The sequence below is a fragment of the Triturus cristatus genome, chromosome 11, assembly GCF_964204655.1.
Source record: "Triturus cristatus chromosome 11, aTriCri1.1, whole genome shotgun sequence".
Taxonomy (NCBI): domain Eukaryota; kingdom Metazoa; phylum Chordata; class Amphibia; order Caudata; family Salamandridae; genus Triturus; species Triturus cristatus.
Window position 1 is genome coordinate 418,585,960 of NC_140594.1, and position 17,576 is coordinate 418,603,535.

The 17,576-nt window shown below is 43.6% G+C and overlaps 1 protein-coding gene across 1 annotated transcript in view; it reads left to right on the forward strand.

Moving 5' to 3' along the window:
- The window catches only part of LOC146784353 (uncharacterized), a 70,218-nt gene that overhangs the window by 38,222 nt on the left and 14,420 nt on the right, over nt 1–17,576 (forward strand). Inside the window, exons 2-3 of the mRNA XM_085636176.1 lie at nt 5,108–6,453; nt 15,173–15,253. Of these exons, the coding sequence (XP_085492302.1) occupies nt 5,108–6,453; nt 15,173–15,253 (1,427 nt within the window). The remainder of the gene's footprint in view (nt 1–5,107; nt 6,454–15,172; nt 15,254–17,576) is intronic.

Below are 17,576 nucleotides of genomic sequence, written 5' to 3' on the forward strand. Positions count from 1 at the left end.
ATCTTTTTCTACCCTCCTTTGTCCTGCAGCCCGGGAAGTCAGCTCCAGGAGGAGCTTCCCCCATGGCGCCCTCCGCTCCCCCCAGGCAGATGGCTTCATGGAGTCTGCAAGACCGAGGGGACTGCATGTCCCATCTGAGTCTCGGCTAGGAGTTCTACAACGTGTCAGCGTCTGATCGTCTTGCCACCCCTTTTGGCTGTCTATCAGGGGCCCGGTGAGTGCTGTTCAGCTGCTTGTTCCAACTGGTCTCCCTCCGCGGTTGTTGCTGTCTGTGATGGGGATGTCTCAAGACCTAAATGGACTGCCGCTTCCTCCACCTCCGTGAAGTGGTGTTGTTTGTTGCCACAAGTGAAGGGTATGCTAAAGGGGTAAGTCCATCGGTACTTGATTTGGCGGTCCCTTAAGGCTGCTGTGATCGGACGGAACTGTTGTCTGCGGACAGGGTGGCCTGGGCCACATCTTTGAAGAGGGAGAAAGTCGAGCCCTGGAAAGTAACGGTGTCGCTGCTCCTGGCTTTCTGGATGACCAATTCTTTGTTTTTAATGGAGCTAAATTTGGCCAATATGTGTCTCTGGCATCTATGTTTTCCTTGTAGCTTTGGGCCCACCCTGTGCATTTGCTCCAGCTGCACTTCTGGGCCGTCGCCCCCCCAAGACCCTGGAGAAGAGGCCCACCTTGAACGCTTCCAGGTCAGGTCCTTCACTTCCCTCCTCCAGGCCTCTCACTCTTATATTATCTCTACGGGAGCGGTTCTTTAAGTCCTCGCATTTGAGCAGGGCGGAGCTCAGTTGAGCGGACAGATTAGCGGGGCCCTCTTCCAGGGGTTTCACTAGGCCTTCCAACTCCTGATATTTAATCTCTAAGTCCAGGGTATGGGTAGCGACTGAGTCCACTTCGGCCTGGAGCGTCGAACGAGGTGCCAGTGTAAGACTTGATGTCTTCCCTGAGCTCCATCCTGAAGTCCCTCAAAGTAGCCAGCAGGTCTTCTTGAGTGAGCGCCATCTTGTCAGTCGCGGGAGCTTTCACCTCTCTCTCTCCGGACCCAGTTGAGGTAAAATAGCTAGAGACTCTATCAGATTGAGACTTTTCTGGTGGCATAAGGGCACGGGTTTCAGTCAGCGTCGAACCACTCCCTTTCCTTTCGTGTCTATGGCTTGGGCTCTGTAGTCCAGGGTGCGTTGAGGCTCTCACCTCCAGCTCGGGATCTCTCCCGTCTCCATGGAACCTCAGGGAGTTAGTTGACTGAAATTAGTGTGCCGTAGCGCCAAAAGCTCCCCGTGGGCCCCCGTCACTTACTACACTGACTGGGGGGCACCTGTCCCTGCACCAGGCATGCTCTTCCCGTGTGGGTCCCTAGTCTTTTGCACAGTCAATCCTCGGCACGGATCTCACAGAGCGTCTGGGGTCTTGTGAGCTCCATTTTGGGAAGAGGGAGCTGCGGTCCGTTCCTTCGGGAGCCGCGCCAGAGACCCAAATCTCCGCAGGACCCTAGGGTGCAGTCGGGGGTCCTGCCCGATGAGGACCCAGCTCTTTGTTAGGTGCGGTCCCACCTCTGATTAACTTGAGGGAGACCCCATAATCCTCAATGACCCTGGGGCTCATCGGGAAGTGCGGTCACTGGTGGGTCCTGTTGTGCCTGACAGATGCATCTCCCAGCGCCGGGTCTGCTTCTTTCAGGCCAGGACAGAGACTCTGAGGCCTTCGCCCCAGAATGGGGTCTCTCTGGGTACCGTGGGCCATGCGGGCGCCATGTTAGGATCAGGCAGTGCGGCCCCCTCTGTAGCGAGCCTTCCCCAAGCCTCAGGTCCCCGCCGGGTTCCAGGGTGCAGCCCAGGGGAAAGACTAGGAAATCCCCCCCCCCCCCCCCCCTCACCTCCTGCTGCTGCTTATGGGCGTGCTTCCACCTTGGTTGAGTGCTAGGTGCTAAGCCATACTTCACGGCCGTGTGGAGCGAGGGGGTGGGGGGGGGACGTGGCACCCTCCGGAACCCAAATTGCGCTCTCTTCGCGCTAGACTTAGTAGTTCCGCCACGATGAGTGCTAGGCCACATGCTGTTGTCTTTTCCAATGTCCCCGACCGCCGGCCAGGCGCAACAGTCACGCCGGTCAGCATTCTGCAGGCACTGCCACCCTCTTGCAGACAGTCAGGTACCGGGCCGAAGCAAGACTCCTGCAGCTTCTTGGTGGTGTAATTATAGTCCTTCTGCCCCTCCACACTTTATTCTGCCATTCTCCGGTAGTCTTCTATGTCTTCTTCGCGCCGTGGAGACCAGATTCATAGGGCTCGGAGCGGAGTCGATCAGAATCACATCCTCGCGGCCATGATGGCTGGCCACACCCCACACTATTTTCTTTTATTGGCTGTCTCCGGGTGTCGATCACGCAATTAGAGTATCCACTGTTTTTCACATCTTCCTAGTATGCACAACTTCAAACTTACCACTTACTACATGGCACCCCATTGGCAAGGTGACTTATGCATGGAAGGATGCATTACGGTCCATACCGAACCCTAAGCTGCCCGCTTACATCTGCGTATGTCGAAAAACAACTGACTATCATGACTTTGCAACCTCTTGAATTTCAATAGTGTATCAACAATAATATCACACTGCATCTCCCTCGCCACAATGAGGTTTTTATCATGAGGGCTAATTTTATTTGCTTCTTTCAGCTCATTTGGGAGCTTATTGTTAGTGTTTTTCTGGGTCATCATATTCCACTCAGTAGTGTCGGATAAACAGCGTCAGTAGTGTTTTAGCCTTGTGTTCTGTCTTCTTGCATGTCCTCATTCAGGGCATTGGCTGTAATAGAAATGTAAACTAACAGTGGGAGTAATTTTAGTGTGGCAGTTGAAAATCCAGTTGCTCCAGTCAGTTGGTAAAAATATTTCAGATTAGGCAATATAACTACTTTTGCAGAAATTACTTAACAGGTGTTGTAGTGAGCCCCTTTTTATGTCTTGAAGAAAGCAACAAATGAATGGTGAAAGGTTGTTGGAAAACTTCTGAATCAAAGGTAGGAAGGACCTCGACAGAATTGAAATTTTTCATACCATTCAGGGATCGAAGAAAAGCAGCTAGATGTGCTTTGTGGGTGTCACACCAGCATGTACACTAAGAGATGAACAGGGTGAGGATTCAACACCGGATTCCCTGCAAATGCCACTGAGCTCATTAAGGTTATTCAGAACTTGTCATCATGGTTAATTATAGGCCTCAAACAAAAGAACCACATTTTGGGCACATTGTCAATCTTTAATATTGGCTTGGGAACAAACGCATAGTCTTTGAATGCCTTAGCATGTGTCATGAAGCACATCAACTTTTTATTTTTTTTCCTCATGGCCCTGCACGGCATCTATCTACCATGCAGAACCTTCATTCCATTCTTCCATGCTTGTCCATTCCTTCTGGTAAAGTATATGAATGAGTTGCAGATCTTTGCTCCAAGAAACCTGGAAACGCCTAGCTGTATGCCACGGCTAATAGCCCATCTGTCTTATGCTGCCTCTGTTGACCTATTACTTATGCTTTAGACTGTTACCCTGCACTAGAGCACTTTTACTACTTTGGATGTTATCTTTCTCTGTGTCAGCATACAGTATCTTATATTATCTCTCTATAATCAATCTCATTCCTTGGGTGTCTGCCAACCACTTTCAAAACCTTACAACTGACTATTGCACTAAGACACCTGAAATACCTAGCGGCATGGCAGGGCCAACAGCCAACCTGTTTTATGCTGCTCTAACTGTTACTTATGCCCCAGACCAGTATCCTGAACTACCTTACTTTTACTTTCAGTACTATGTCTTGGGTTTTACCATTGTCTGTTTTAACTTTCAGAATTATAAATGTTTTTTCTATAATCAATTTTATCCTTGGGTGTCTTGTATGCACTTTGAGTTTTTACGAATATTTTACTGGTAATGTGAAATGCGTTCTTTAGTATAATTTGGACTTCGATGCAGCTGTACCTAGAATTATATATGTAAATACTTTTTTAATGGTTTTTATTAACTAAACAATAACATTGATGTTGAGTTGCAGATCCTTTGCAATCCTCAATTCCTCATTTTAGATTTGTGGAATGCACTACAGTGCCCACTGCACCCATCAAAGCCATTTACCGTGGCGTTTTACTGCTGGATCCAAGTATGCTTTTTTTTTCTCTTTGGCTGTTTTAGTATTTTTTTCTGCGCTTGTTACTATCTTAACTTTCCATCCTATTCCCTGGGGTGCCTTTTTGAAATTCCTGCACTGCGGTGTAAGTTTTTCCATCCATTCATTCATTCATACATACAGTTATTTAGATACCTGGCCCGTTTGATCCTTTTGATCCAGGCAGCCCTAACCTTCACCGCACAGTGTGCTTTACATACTTTTACACATACTCTAGAGTAAACCCACATTTAGGCATGACTAGAGAAAAGATTTCTATTTTTCCTGCCATATTTAATGCCTAACATATTCTTTAACCGAGACCTACCATAGGATCCTCTTTAATTACATCTGCAGTTGTGAATTTCCTGAAACATATAGATGAAGGTGCCCATTTTGTAAACTCCCATAGTGTGTATTTTCATAAGAAACTTACCACGGCATTTTCACACCACAGACTGAATGTTGAGCTTATAATGCGAACAAGGAGCCTACTAAAACAGGTTGAAAACACAGTGACCGAGACAAAGAGACCAGAAGCTGGGACATTTCGGAAACTAGAAAGTGAAATGCAGAAATGGGAGAGGAGGGCATCCACACATTTGTGCAGTATAAGGTCTGACTCCAAGTGACTGACTTCTCCAGAGAGTCACTTTACCTTTGACACATACTGTCTGACCCATCGCTATCTCACTCAATCTGCGCCTCAGTACACTTTCTGTCCTTACCTGACCACTTGCATTGACCACAGTAACTGAAAGAGCCTGACCGCTTCTTCTGTTATACAATTTCTTTGGTGACCAACCTTTGCTACAGTACTTTAGTGGTTAAGCTGCAATTTTGAGCACTCCTTTGCTTTTACATACTGGAGCATAATTTGAGCTGAATGATTACAGGGCAGTTGTAACCACCATTACCTATCCTAAAATGTATTCTGTTTTTTAGGTCCTGTTGACGAAAGTCTTGTGACTGAACCATCAGCTGTTCAGGGTGTGGTAGAGGATGATTCTGAAGAGAAAAACACACTTGTCGCTGAAAAAGGAATGTTTATTAATGTCTCTTTGACCAGCGGGAAGAACTTTTCTGACATCTCAATAAAAGAGTCTAGGATACAGTATGAAGCAGACACTGCAGCGCCCAACCAACCAGGTGCAGAATTGAAGGTGCCTTTGACTACAGAGGAGAAGGAGAAAGCCATAGAAGAGAACAGAAAGTATTTACTAACACAGGATGGAGAAAAGGTTGAGGAGAACCAGCCACCACTGACCAAGGTTGAAGCAGTGAAACCTATGACTTATGAAAGTAAGAATGAGGTAAACTCTTCAAGCCAAGATGAGGGGGTGAAACTGCCAAATCAAGAAAAGGAAGAGAACACCAAAGGGAAACTACTAACCAAAGAGACGTGGGTGATAGATTCATCAGTTCAGGATTTGGAGGAGGATGAACAGCCAACATTGGATGAGGAGAAAGTGAGTAAGTCAGGCAATGAGTCGTCTCTCAGCGAGGATGCAGAGGAGGAGCCATTGGCTGAGGAGGAATCGCTGACGAAGGCTGGAGAGGGTGTGAATTACCCCTGGTCTCAGGATGATGAAGTGGCAAAGGCCCTGTTTGAAGCATTGTGGGAGGATGTCAATGAGGAAGCCAATGCCTCAAACTTTACAGAGGAGCCAGAGGGTGATCAACAAAATATGACCAATAGTCAAATGAACGAGTATGACATGGAGATTGCTTCAGTCCCACACATGGGAGACAATGAAAAATTGCAGGATGATAGTTATACAATGTTTGTCTTTGAGGAGGAGGATGATGAAGATGCGAAGTCCCAATCCCTGGAGGAATATGACAATCCTAACACATGGCTGATCTTCGAGGAGGATGAGGATGCTGAAGATGCAACTGAATCCTGGGTAGAACATGGCGAAATGACTTGGTTAGCCACTGATGATGAGGATGACTCCAATGAAAGCCTTATGGGGAATAGCACTGTTTTAATTTCACAGAGACAAGATGACGCTGACAAAGTTGGCGTTCTAGATGGCATTCTAGTCAACCTGGAAGAAGAAGAAAAAGATGATGATGATGATGATGATGCAGCGCCAAAGTCACAGGAGAATTTTGTTGACATTTTGTATCCGGACAGCAACAATCGTATCAAGAATGAATATGATTTTTCAGACCAGAAGAATCTGAACAGCCAAAAAGAGTTATTAGGCAGACATTTCTATGCTTACCTGGTCGCCACTGCGATAATCATAATTATTTTTTATGCCGTTTACCACTATAATGAAAAGGTATGGTTCATTTGTACACATTTTTGCTTGCATTATTCTCCTGTAATGTTAAATATGTTGTTTTTCTTATGTCTGTGCTTGTCCTTCTCTCCATAATTAAATGACGAACACTAAAGCGTCTTATACACAGGTAATGACACAAGATGGCAATTGACTATCCTAATGCCTTTAATCTAGCAAGGTGAGGACACTTCCATGTCGCTGGGTTTTGAAGAAAAGGGGCCCAGACTGGGTCCCATACAGCTGGTGGGTGAGTCTTGGGTTCTTTGGAACAGTGTCACTTAGCAGCAATTTTATTCATAGCTGTGGCTTTTTTCTCCTTTTGCAAGTGGAGCAAAGTTGCACCTCTTTCGGGATGGCAGTTGGGGAAGGAGAGGGCAAGAGTTGTCTGCGTCCAATAATACATATACCCTAACCTTCACCTCATGGTTACCTTATCCCCTCATTACAAGGTACAGCAGCCTGTTTATCTAGAGATCTACTCTCATTGTATGACTCATTTGAAATCCAAGGGGGATATGGAACCTTTGATAGTTTTTCCTCTGTGGCCATAATTCTATATTTAAATGGAATGTCTGACTTACATGCTTTACTGCTGCTGGTTACATTGCTTAGCAGTTGTGATGCTGTGATTGCCATAGTGGAGCCTAGTCTAGGAAAGGCACTGTGTGATACTGAGGTTGACGGATAGTTTTGCAGGCTTTAGTTCTTTTGCCTTAGTTGGAAGATCGCAGGGTCCTTCATTGTCATTTATACTGTGATCTGTATCCGCTTGTGGTACACAAAGTTTTCTTACAGTGCCCTCTAAAAGAAAGCAGAGTCCTATATGTGTGGATAGGAAGGGTGTTGGTTGTTGGGAATTATAGGCGCAGTTTGGCGATGAGGACTTGAAGTTCTCCATTCTTTTCCCAGTAACCTTGTCTCTACATAACACACAGAGAATTTTGAGGAAGTATTGCGAGGAGCACTTGAGCCAGACGTTTAAGACAAAGACTGCTGGGTAGAGCATGGACATTCTTGTGAGAAGATGTAAGCATGCGAGCAATAAGTATATGGGCGGAAGTGCCAGAGATGGCCTGTATGCATGGTACTACAAGCAAGATACATTGCTAAGATGTACTTTTTGACGCGCTTACATCATAATACCTTTCAGGACAAATGATGGTAGGCTGTTCCATGGTGATAGTGATTTGAAGACAATGACAGCTCAGAAGCAAAGCAATCCTGATGTGAGGTAGCATCCAAACAAAAGTAACGTTATATAGTTACATATGCGAAGTAAGAATACAAATATGAATTTGTGCATGTATACATGTAACACCTAGATGAACGTGACCATATATGAAGGTAGCATCTGAGTGCAAAGTAGGAATGTATAGATATAGCCCCCCCATGGATGTGACTACTTAATGTCATTAGCTATAAGCAAAGTTAGGTTGTCTGCAGGTAGCACCCTGATGTAAGTGGCCATGTATAAATTACTACTCGGATGTAAAGTATACAGGTGGTCAGTTAAACAAGATTTAATTTATTAACCTACGATTTTATTTATAAACTTAAGCTTCTGTTGCATAATGATCATAGGGTTATCAGAGAAGTCATTGAAACTCTCTGTTATTGGAAACTAAAATCCTGCTACAATTTCTTTTTTGTATTTATTTTTAAAAAAGCCTGCTAGTGGTAGTACCCGGATTTGGAATACATCTTTCAGAATGCTTACAACATTGTGCTCTAAAAGGCATGGGCATCTGCAGAATTGTTTTGTATTGATGTTGATATGGACAATTTAAGAATGTAAACAAAAATTAACCATAAACATCTGCTATCTCGTAGGTTGATTGACATTCTATCAATATGTCCTAAATACAAGTAGCCCCGGTAAAGGTATGTCAGATATCAAAAAAGTCTAACAAAATGGCTCCATCAGGATATTCTAGTTGAGGTTTGGGGGGAGGGTATTTCGCCCTTGAAATAGCTTTGCAGTGCCTGCTGAACTTTTGCCGCAGCTTAGCCGTATCGCCTGCCCTTTATACTTCAAAAGAAATTTCTTGGCACAAAAACACGAATCTTTTCATAACATAAAGAGGCTTGGAAAAAATGGAAGAAAATTGGCATAATTTGTAATTGTAATAAACTTCGAAGAGAGGAGCATTAGTATTGCAAAATCGTTTTTCAGGCTGCATGACTGTGTCTTTTAGAGATAGCTAGATCACTTGAACTGTGGTGTACTATCGTCTAACCCTAAGTTTATATGCAGTGAAGTGCAAATTCAATTTAGCCATGGAAAGTACATAAGGCAAAATATGCAGTTTTCGATATTCATATACTGGTTTCTGAGGCTCATCCACAACAGAAATAAGGCTTTTACAGTTTACATTTCCACCTACACTCTTCGTACCTTCAGGGAAAAAACTATATTCATGCTGCAAGAAACTGGATTTGTCATCTTGTGCCTGGACTTTCTCAGACACTTACAAGCACTTGTGATTTACTTGATTTAAGGGCAGTGTTTCTCGTATGCCAGTTCTGAACTGCTTGGTGTCCCCGAAAGACTTCCTGGATTTTTCTCACCTTCGTGTCTGTATTGGTTGGCTATCCTCTGCCTTCTGGAAGGGGTATAGAATGGAAGGCTGTAGAAGCGGTAATAGTTTTAGCCTCAGAAGAATAGTGGTTGGTGTGTCCACCAATATAATCTTCCACCAGTCATGAACACATTTTAAGCTTCTAGTAAGCAGACCTACTATTGTTTTTTTGGGCCCACTTTGATGTTCTTTGTTTCTGGTATGTGTTGAAACCAACCTTTGCCCTAATAAACGTTTCCCGAGGGTGGGTTTGTGACCAAGCAGCACCCTCTTTAATGTAAGTTGAATCGTTAAGTGTGACGCTTGTAGGCGCAGACAACACCGTGCTCAAAAGCCCCTAGGCTCTCTAGAGACTAATAGGCTTAGTCCAAACCAGTAGTGGGAGGAAAGCCAAAACTTTAGAACATGCAGTCCTTCTTTCACCCTCATGGTGCTAAACCCAGAGACAAGCTTATTGGTGCCTCTACAGCAAATTCCAGTTCTCAGACAACCGTCCCTTGCTGATCCAAGAGAACATCTTAGTTAGAACTCACCACATACGCCCCACACATATATGTTGCTGATTGTTGCCGGCCAGCAGCACCCCACTATTCACCAACCATAAGCCAACACTTGCATTCAACCAACAAGGCATCAAAGATATGTAATAGGCAAATAGTTTAATCTGCAGACACTTCAGGCTGTCAAAGGACAAATGTTCATCCATCTGGAGCAAAATAAATCCGAAAGGGCTTTTTCACACTCACCCATACACAAACTACAGTACATAGGTTTCCAGCAGGCCTGTACACGTCCTATTACTCCCACTCATAAATAGGAACCAACACTAGATAATACGTTCAACAGACCCAGCACAAAAGTACGAGACCACAATGACTCCAGTCCATTAAAGAACCCTGACCCTCTAAGAACTATGAAACTACAGAGTTTGCATACAAACGGTGTTAACATATCATTTTCATGAGAATATTTAAGGTTAATAATTTTCTGATCTGTTAGACCGTTCCTGAGTGACACAAGGTGATGTTTGCAGAAGTGGCGCAACTGAAACGATCGCATTCCAAATATTTCATTCTCGCTTGGAAGCTGATGACATTTCAAGCTGCGCCTTGGTTGTCCACTCACAGTGACCCGGCCTAGAGCCTGCTGTTAGTACATTCTGTGCTCTAGGCGCTAGGTTAACAATTACTGGATCTTCTTCTGTCCACTTACCCCAGCTCCCTCCTTTCTCTTATGTTTCTTGTGGTTTCATTACTTTATGTGCAATCACTATGTGCAGAATAATACCTTTCCCTGTTGGATTACTCCTCCATACCTTTCTCATAATAAATGTTGACCAGCCATAGTGCACTCTGTAGGCTGTTACAAACATATTGTGTGTTCCATCCATCCCATCTTGAAAGCACTCACCTGATTGACACTAATATGCAAAATTCTGAGTCTTCCCTGTCTTCTTTTGGACCTGTAGTTTGTAGATTATGCGCATGTCTCTGCAGAGATTTGGTCTGCCAAATGAGCTGTCCTGCCAACAGCAACCATTCACATTTCACATTTTGTTAACTGCCCCAGGAGCCAGGTTATTCGGCCCAGACTTTGGCCTGAATCATAGGTTGTGACTAATTGTGCGTTGACCCTACCATAGAGTGAACAACTGAATAGTATTCTGTAGCTTGCTCTGCAAACTAAAGGACTGATTTAGAGTTTTGCTGGAGTTTTCAAAATTTCAGTGTGGCAGATTGAGGACCTCTATTACACTGGTGGTGGAAAATATGCTGCATTTTAAGTAGGCTACCATAGCAGCAGTGGTTTCTCAAAGTGCCTTTCTTTTGTGGCCTCTCTTGAGAAAAGTGGTGGGAAGTAGAGGGGTAATAGTTGGATTCTGACATGAATAGTGTTGTTGAATAGAATTTCTACCTCCTGATTGGAATGTATAATAGGATTCATTGTCAGTTCCTGCATATCTTCTCTCCCTAGTTAAAAGCAACCTTTGCAAACTTCCCAGCGCCAAGGGTATTCAGGTGCTATGTGCAACAAGGAAACTGACGTTACTGTGACCAAAATCAGAAGATGTAGGTTTCTGATCGACTTTTAAACTGAGGCCAAGTTACAGATCATTCCCATCCTTAATTCTTGCTACTTGCGCTAGTCTGTTCCACAGGATCGCACATTTCATCTTGGGTGCTTCCAGCCACTTTTCTTGAGCTGTTCGGGTTATAGTGGGGACTTAGGTCAAAAGGCTTCTTCCCTAGTGGACTGACCAACCACATACATAGACTTGTAAATTAGAGGCAACAGTCAAAGTTGGTCTCATTTGGTTACTGGGAGCCAATGAAGTACCGAGAGTATGAAGAACTTGCTAAAAACTTCCTAAGCACAACCACCACTCTAGCCACATAATGTTGAATCTTCTGTAGGGCCCAAGACCTTTATCAGGGATGGTTACAAAGAAAGAAAGACTGTAGTCCTGGCGAGAACCTGTAATCGCCTGGGTATCAGCGGCTCCACTCCATTCCCGCAGCTGAGACTAGAGACGTGAAGCAGACCGCTATATGAACAGCTCAATATACTAAACTGGTTGGACATGTACCTATTGCCTCATAGTGCCATTAAATACCACACTGACTGTTTTCACTTTAAGAGAGAGTTTAATAGTCGACCCACCTAGGTTCCTTTAATTTATGGTGAGAAACATGAAGTTAGGCAAGGGAACCCAGCTAATGTTAGTTTGATCTTCTCTTCATGCAAGATGATCCAACTAGCTCGGTTGAAAATCTGGAACTCCTACACCAGTTGTTAGAGCTAAGGAATTTATGGGGAAATCCCCACTGGATGGAAAACAACTCTGTTATGTGCATAGATGTGAAACAGTACCCCGTTCTTCAAGTCATTAAAAAACGTCACATTTAGGTTGAAAAGCCCAAATGATTAGGGGGGAGACTGCGAAATGACTCCCACCTGTCAAAATGTGCTAGTACTCCGTCATTGGAAACCAGACTGTGCCAGACAGACATTACCTTAACCACTGCTAAGAGGGGGGGGGGCACGCCTGCACCTACTGGATGTGACTGAGCAGGAGGTTGTGGCTCCCGATAGCAAACCTTGCCAAGAAACCTTTTGTTTCTGGAAGGTTAAAGGCGTAAGAGACAAAAACAGGATATGGAATGAGTTCTAATGTGCTGCGGAACTATATTTGAAGGAATCAAAACCCAGTCCAGGGTTAGGCCCACTATCGTCAGGTATTTCCCAAAGGAAGACACTGCTGCCATGTCGCACTGATCAGCCCAAATGTTCAAATCTCTCATGATGAAAATTGAATGATAATAGCCTATGACAGAGTTGATTAAATCAGTAGCCATATTCTTTAAGTTACGTAAACCCTAGAGAGAACAATGCATGCAGGTGACAGTCCAAGATTTATCAGGGGTCAGGACAAGCATGGAGGCTATTACCTCAAAAATGAAGTATTTTGACAAAGAAATTTGGCGAGAATGCAGGTTGTCGTGAATGTTTTTTTTTAAGCCACACCACCACACAAATTTCCCTTTTGAGTTTCCAGTAGGACTGAACAATTATAGGAGCTGGTAGACCTTAGGGGTGGGCAGAATTTGCGTAGTTGCGCTACGCAAATCTCCGCGAAACGGTAAAAAATCTCTGCGAGCACGCAGAAATTCCGCAAACACACGGAATTGCTTGTTCGCGATGCTTTTTTCCTGTTCACGAACGCTGTTTGCGTGCTCTGGGAGAAATATCTTGCGAACACGCATTTTGAGAACGCGAACAAGCAAAAATTTTGCGAAGCCACGGAACATAGAATTTTGGGCAATTCCACGTTCTACGCAGAACGGGAAATTACTCAAATTCCGCGAGCGGAACGAAATTTACTGCCGAGGCCTAGTAGACATGATGTCTATCAGAGATGTTTCTGATAGAGTCATAATCGGAAGATCTGGCCCCTCTTCTTGATGGGCCACTGCTGCCCCAGCAATCATTTTGGCCTCCCGTTTCTGATTAACTGGCTCTGTTTACAGTGCAGAGGAACAATCTGGGTATTAAACGCCCTTCAATTGAATCCGATAACCTTATTCGGTTCACCAACACTGCACGGCTTTGCTACACAATCGTTATTCCGCAGGGGGGAAGGTAAGGGTCCTGAGCAACTGCAGCGGCCCTATTAAAGGGTAATAATATCCAATATCGAAGTCAGAAATGACGCACAACAAGGAACCCTTTTGGTTCATTGAATAAAAAACAAATGTCAGTCCTTCCCCAAAACTATAGTCTAGCCGTATTTAAACCAACAAAGGGATGCTGATTATAAAGCCGTGGATGGGAAATTGTGGCTGACCTGCAGCTGAGTCGGGGCAGCACAGAGGAAGCAGAGTAGCTACCTCCTAAATGCCCTCCCCCCTACTCTTCCCATCACCTCTCCTCCGCCCCTCTCCGTAGGTCACTTCAATTTAACCATTAATAGTTGGACAGCCCGGCGTGTTCAGATTAGAGCTTCTGGCTCAGCAAGGGGTTGGAAAATAGTTAGAGGTACAGCCGACAAACCAAGTGCAATTAAATGCACCTCGTTCTTAGGGATGGGTTCGGCCCCTTCTTTGGAAGGGAAATCTGACTCCCTAACTGTCAAATACTTGTCAAGAAAAAAAATGCCTGATAACTTAGAACAGACTGGATCAAAACCTTAGCAGGGAATGCAACAGCTACCACATAGTTGTAAATATCAATAATCTGTCAGTGATGAGCGTAGGGTGATTTAGGGCCCACATAGAATCCCAACAGGGTCAAATAAAAGAGTACATAGGAGCTGTACGCCGGCACAGACACCTCTGTAGGGTCTGTCATGAAAAGATGACGCAGTCAGCCGTCCGCTATCCAGAGCCTTCATTTATTCCCGGCCACATCGAGCAGAAAATAAAATTTACAAGCAGTGAAGTGTTCAGGAACTGTCACTCTTGGCTCACCTCCGACAGGTCTGCCCTTTACTGTGCCAAAACTTCTCACAATTAAAAACGTCTGTTTGTGCAAAATGAACCAAGAGGTTATGATTTTAATGCTTTTATTTGCCAAAAAGGAAGGGCCAGGTAAAATAACAAACGCGTACTTAACAACACATATCAGCTTGGCAACAAAGTTCAAGGGAAAACATTTTGTTCTGGTGCATGTTGGAGGCAACATACTAATTTCTTTACCAAGGTTTGCCTTGGTTTTATCTTTTCTATGGCATGGGCTCAGCAACTGTGGATGGCGCAGCTTGCCCCCACCATCTTCTGGCTGATTATTTTCTGTGAGCGTCATGTCTGATAGGCTGCGCCGCTAAATGCTGTGATACGCATGCATAATTTATCATCCGTTGGCAAAATTCTCTGTTATTGTCCTCCTCTAAATGTTTAAGACAATTTGGTGTATTTATGGTCTGGATTTGGTGCTGGCAAAAACTGCTAAATTGAGAGCGCCAGAGCCTGAGTTTTTCCACAGCAGCACAAGTTGCTTACACTGCTGCCAGTCCCACCTTCTCACACTCCCCACCAGTGACAGTCTCACACTGGTCAAGAAGCACATGCTTAGGAGGGCTGTGTAGGTAGGAGATACATTTTGGGCTAACTAAACTCGTGTGCAGATGATGCTGAAGACATGTTGCCGTTGTGCCATTTGTAATGCTGGTTGTGTGCGGCAAAGCATGGGAAAAGGTGAATCTGTTATAAGATAGTGTAGCAGAAAACAGAGAAACCTCTCCAGGAGATTGGAGGCAGAAACTTCAAGTAATAGGGTTAAATCAGACTTATCCATGATAAGTGTCTACCGTAGGTGGGAAACAATAGGTCAGCCAAAGATTGGTGGAGATATACACAGTGAGAGCGAAGGCCCAGTTTACAATGCGACGCCTGTTGATTGGCAATTGTATGCAAGACTCGTCACCTCTTGGAGTTCTTTGAGCGACTGTGTGTACTTGAGTATCTGCTGCTGATGTCACCCTAGTAACCTAATACCATGTTGGTTTGTGCATCCCACTGCAGAGACATAGTGATCCTGCCTGTTAGGAGACTTGGATTAGAGGAACATTAGTAGCATTTGATGAAGGCCCCTCAAGGCAGCAAAGCTTGAACTTTTTCTCTCTTTTTTTTTTTTCAAAGATCATTGCTTACGTCATGGCGAAAAGATCCAAAGGTGGTTGGCGTGCCAGCGATACAAATTACCAGTCCCTCGATAACAAGGTAAAAGTCCGCCCTTATTGTAGGCCTCTTCTCTGTAAGTGTTCCTTTTTTTATTTTAAATCTTTTTATTGAAATCAGGACAAGAGATCGAATCAGCAATACATTTGAAAATACAAAATAATTTATACATTATCATATCAATATATCTTGCAGAGCCTGGAAGTAGATGTCAGAATTAAGTTTCATAAACGAAAGGTTTAGATTTGTTCGATAGCAGGTAAAACAGACAACCAGAAAAGTAGAAAACAGACAAAAAAAAAAGGGAAAGAGGGGAGTAGCCCCCTTTTCATTCTCAGTCAGGTAAATGAGGACCCCCAAATTCTATCTAGCTTCTGTAGAGATTTGACTCCTCTAATTTTAGCTAGAGAGGATTCCATAGTATAGATTTTCCTAACAAGAGTCCACCATTCCATCACATGTGGTGGGTTGCTTGCAATCCAAGTTCGAGCTAAAGTCAATCTAGCACAACCTATTAAGATATCGAAAAGGTCTGAGTGTGAATCTGCTGGTAGATTGTTGTAGATCTGAGTACCAAGCAATACGTTAGTTATGTTAAGTGTTATTGTTCTAGACAAAATTAGAGCCATTCCTTGTTTTACATTAGTCCAAGATTCCGTAAGTCGAGGACACGTAAACAGCATATGTTCTAAGCTTGCAGCTAAAAGATCGCATTTGGGACAGCTAATCCGTTGGTTATCAGTACTATTACTATACCACTTGGAGAGTCTTTCGGGAGTGTAATATAGCTGACAGATAGTTTTATAATACTGTAACCTCAAGCTAGAAGAATGAATTATGCGATTTATATTACAGAAAGCAGAAGAAATTTGATTAGCAGTAATATTTAAGCCTAGTCGAGAACTCCATTTCACTGCTATTTTCCCACAATCGTCTGGTTTATATAAGATTAAGACACCGTATCCAAAACTGATAAGTGACCTGTCCTTGCTGGAATAGAAACATTTCCAAATATCAGACTCAGGAATATTTAAGAGCTTCATTTTACGTATGAGATAGTCCTGAATCTGTATGTATTTGAAGCGTGAAGTTTTAGGTAGTTTGTAAAGTCTGCTAAGAGTCTCAAAAGTCAGAAGGCCATCATTGCCATATAAATCGCCAAGTGTTTTTATTCCAGCATTTTCCCAGATTTTAAATGACCCGTTGTGAAATATTCCTGGGAGGCCTGGGTTCACCCATAAAAATAATTGGGGATGATAGAACGTCGTATTGCATTTAGTCAGAATCGATTGCCAAATTTTAAAACTGTCTTTGACAGTCTTAAATGTAACTCGTTTAAAGTAGTTTGGGTCGTTCATTTTTGCTAAGAACATATTAGAATCCTCACCCAGCGAAAGTTGATAACAAAAACATGTATTCTTATTACGAATAAACAAGCTACGGAGGCGGCTGAGAAAAGCTGAAAAAATATATAATCTAAAATCAGGAAAGTTAAGACCACCTTTGTGATAAGGCAGTTTGAGTAGGTTGATTGATCTGCGAGCCTTTTTATATCCCCATATATAGCTGCTAAAGATCCCATCTAATCGTTTAAAATAAGAGTTGTTGACGTAGAGTGGTATAGACCTAAATAAGTATAAAAATGTAGGTAGTATGCTCATTTAAATTAAGTTAATTCGACCTATGATGCTAAGAGGTACCTTATGCCATTTTTTTAATGTTAGAGCTGTTTCTTTGAAAAGATCCTCATAATTAAGAGTGATTATTTCATTAATATTAGAAGAGATTTTGATGCCAAGATAAGTAGCTATTCGACAGGTACCTAGGACCGGAGTAAGCGACCTATAGTTCAAGATAACTTGTGTCTTATGTGTGTTAAGTTTGTAACCAGAAACAGACCCGAATTTATTAGCCTCATCAATGATACCCAATAAAGCTTCCGATGCATTAGAGTAGACCGCTATATCGTCGGCATATGCCGTACTTTTTAACGAAGTCTGGCCATATGCAAAAGGAATAATTTTAGGATGAGCTTGTAGAGCTGCTTAAAAGGGTTCCAGAGATAGCGCGAATAGCAAGGGTGATAATGGGCACCCTTGCCGTGTTCCACGAGAAATTGGAAAACTGAGCGAGATTAACCCAGCATAGCTAAGCTTAGCCTTTGGGAAGTCGTATAAAGCCTGTAGCCATTTTAGGTATTGACCATTAAAGCCCATAGTAATCAGTGTTGACCAAAGGTAGTCCCACCCCACTCGGTCAAACGCCTTTTCGGCGTCCAGAAGTATCATACCGAGTGGGGTTGAACTAGTCCTAGCCACATCGAACGCCGTAATAGCCGTATTAATATGGGAAGTAGTATCTCTTC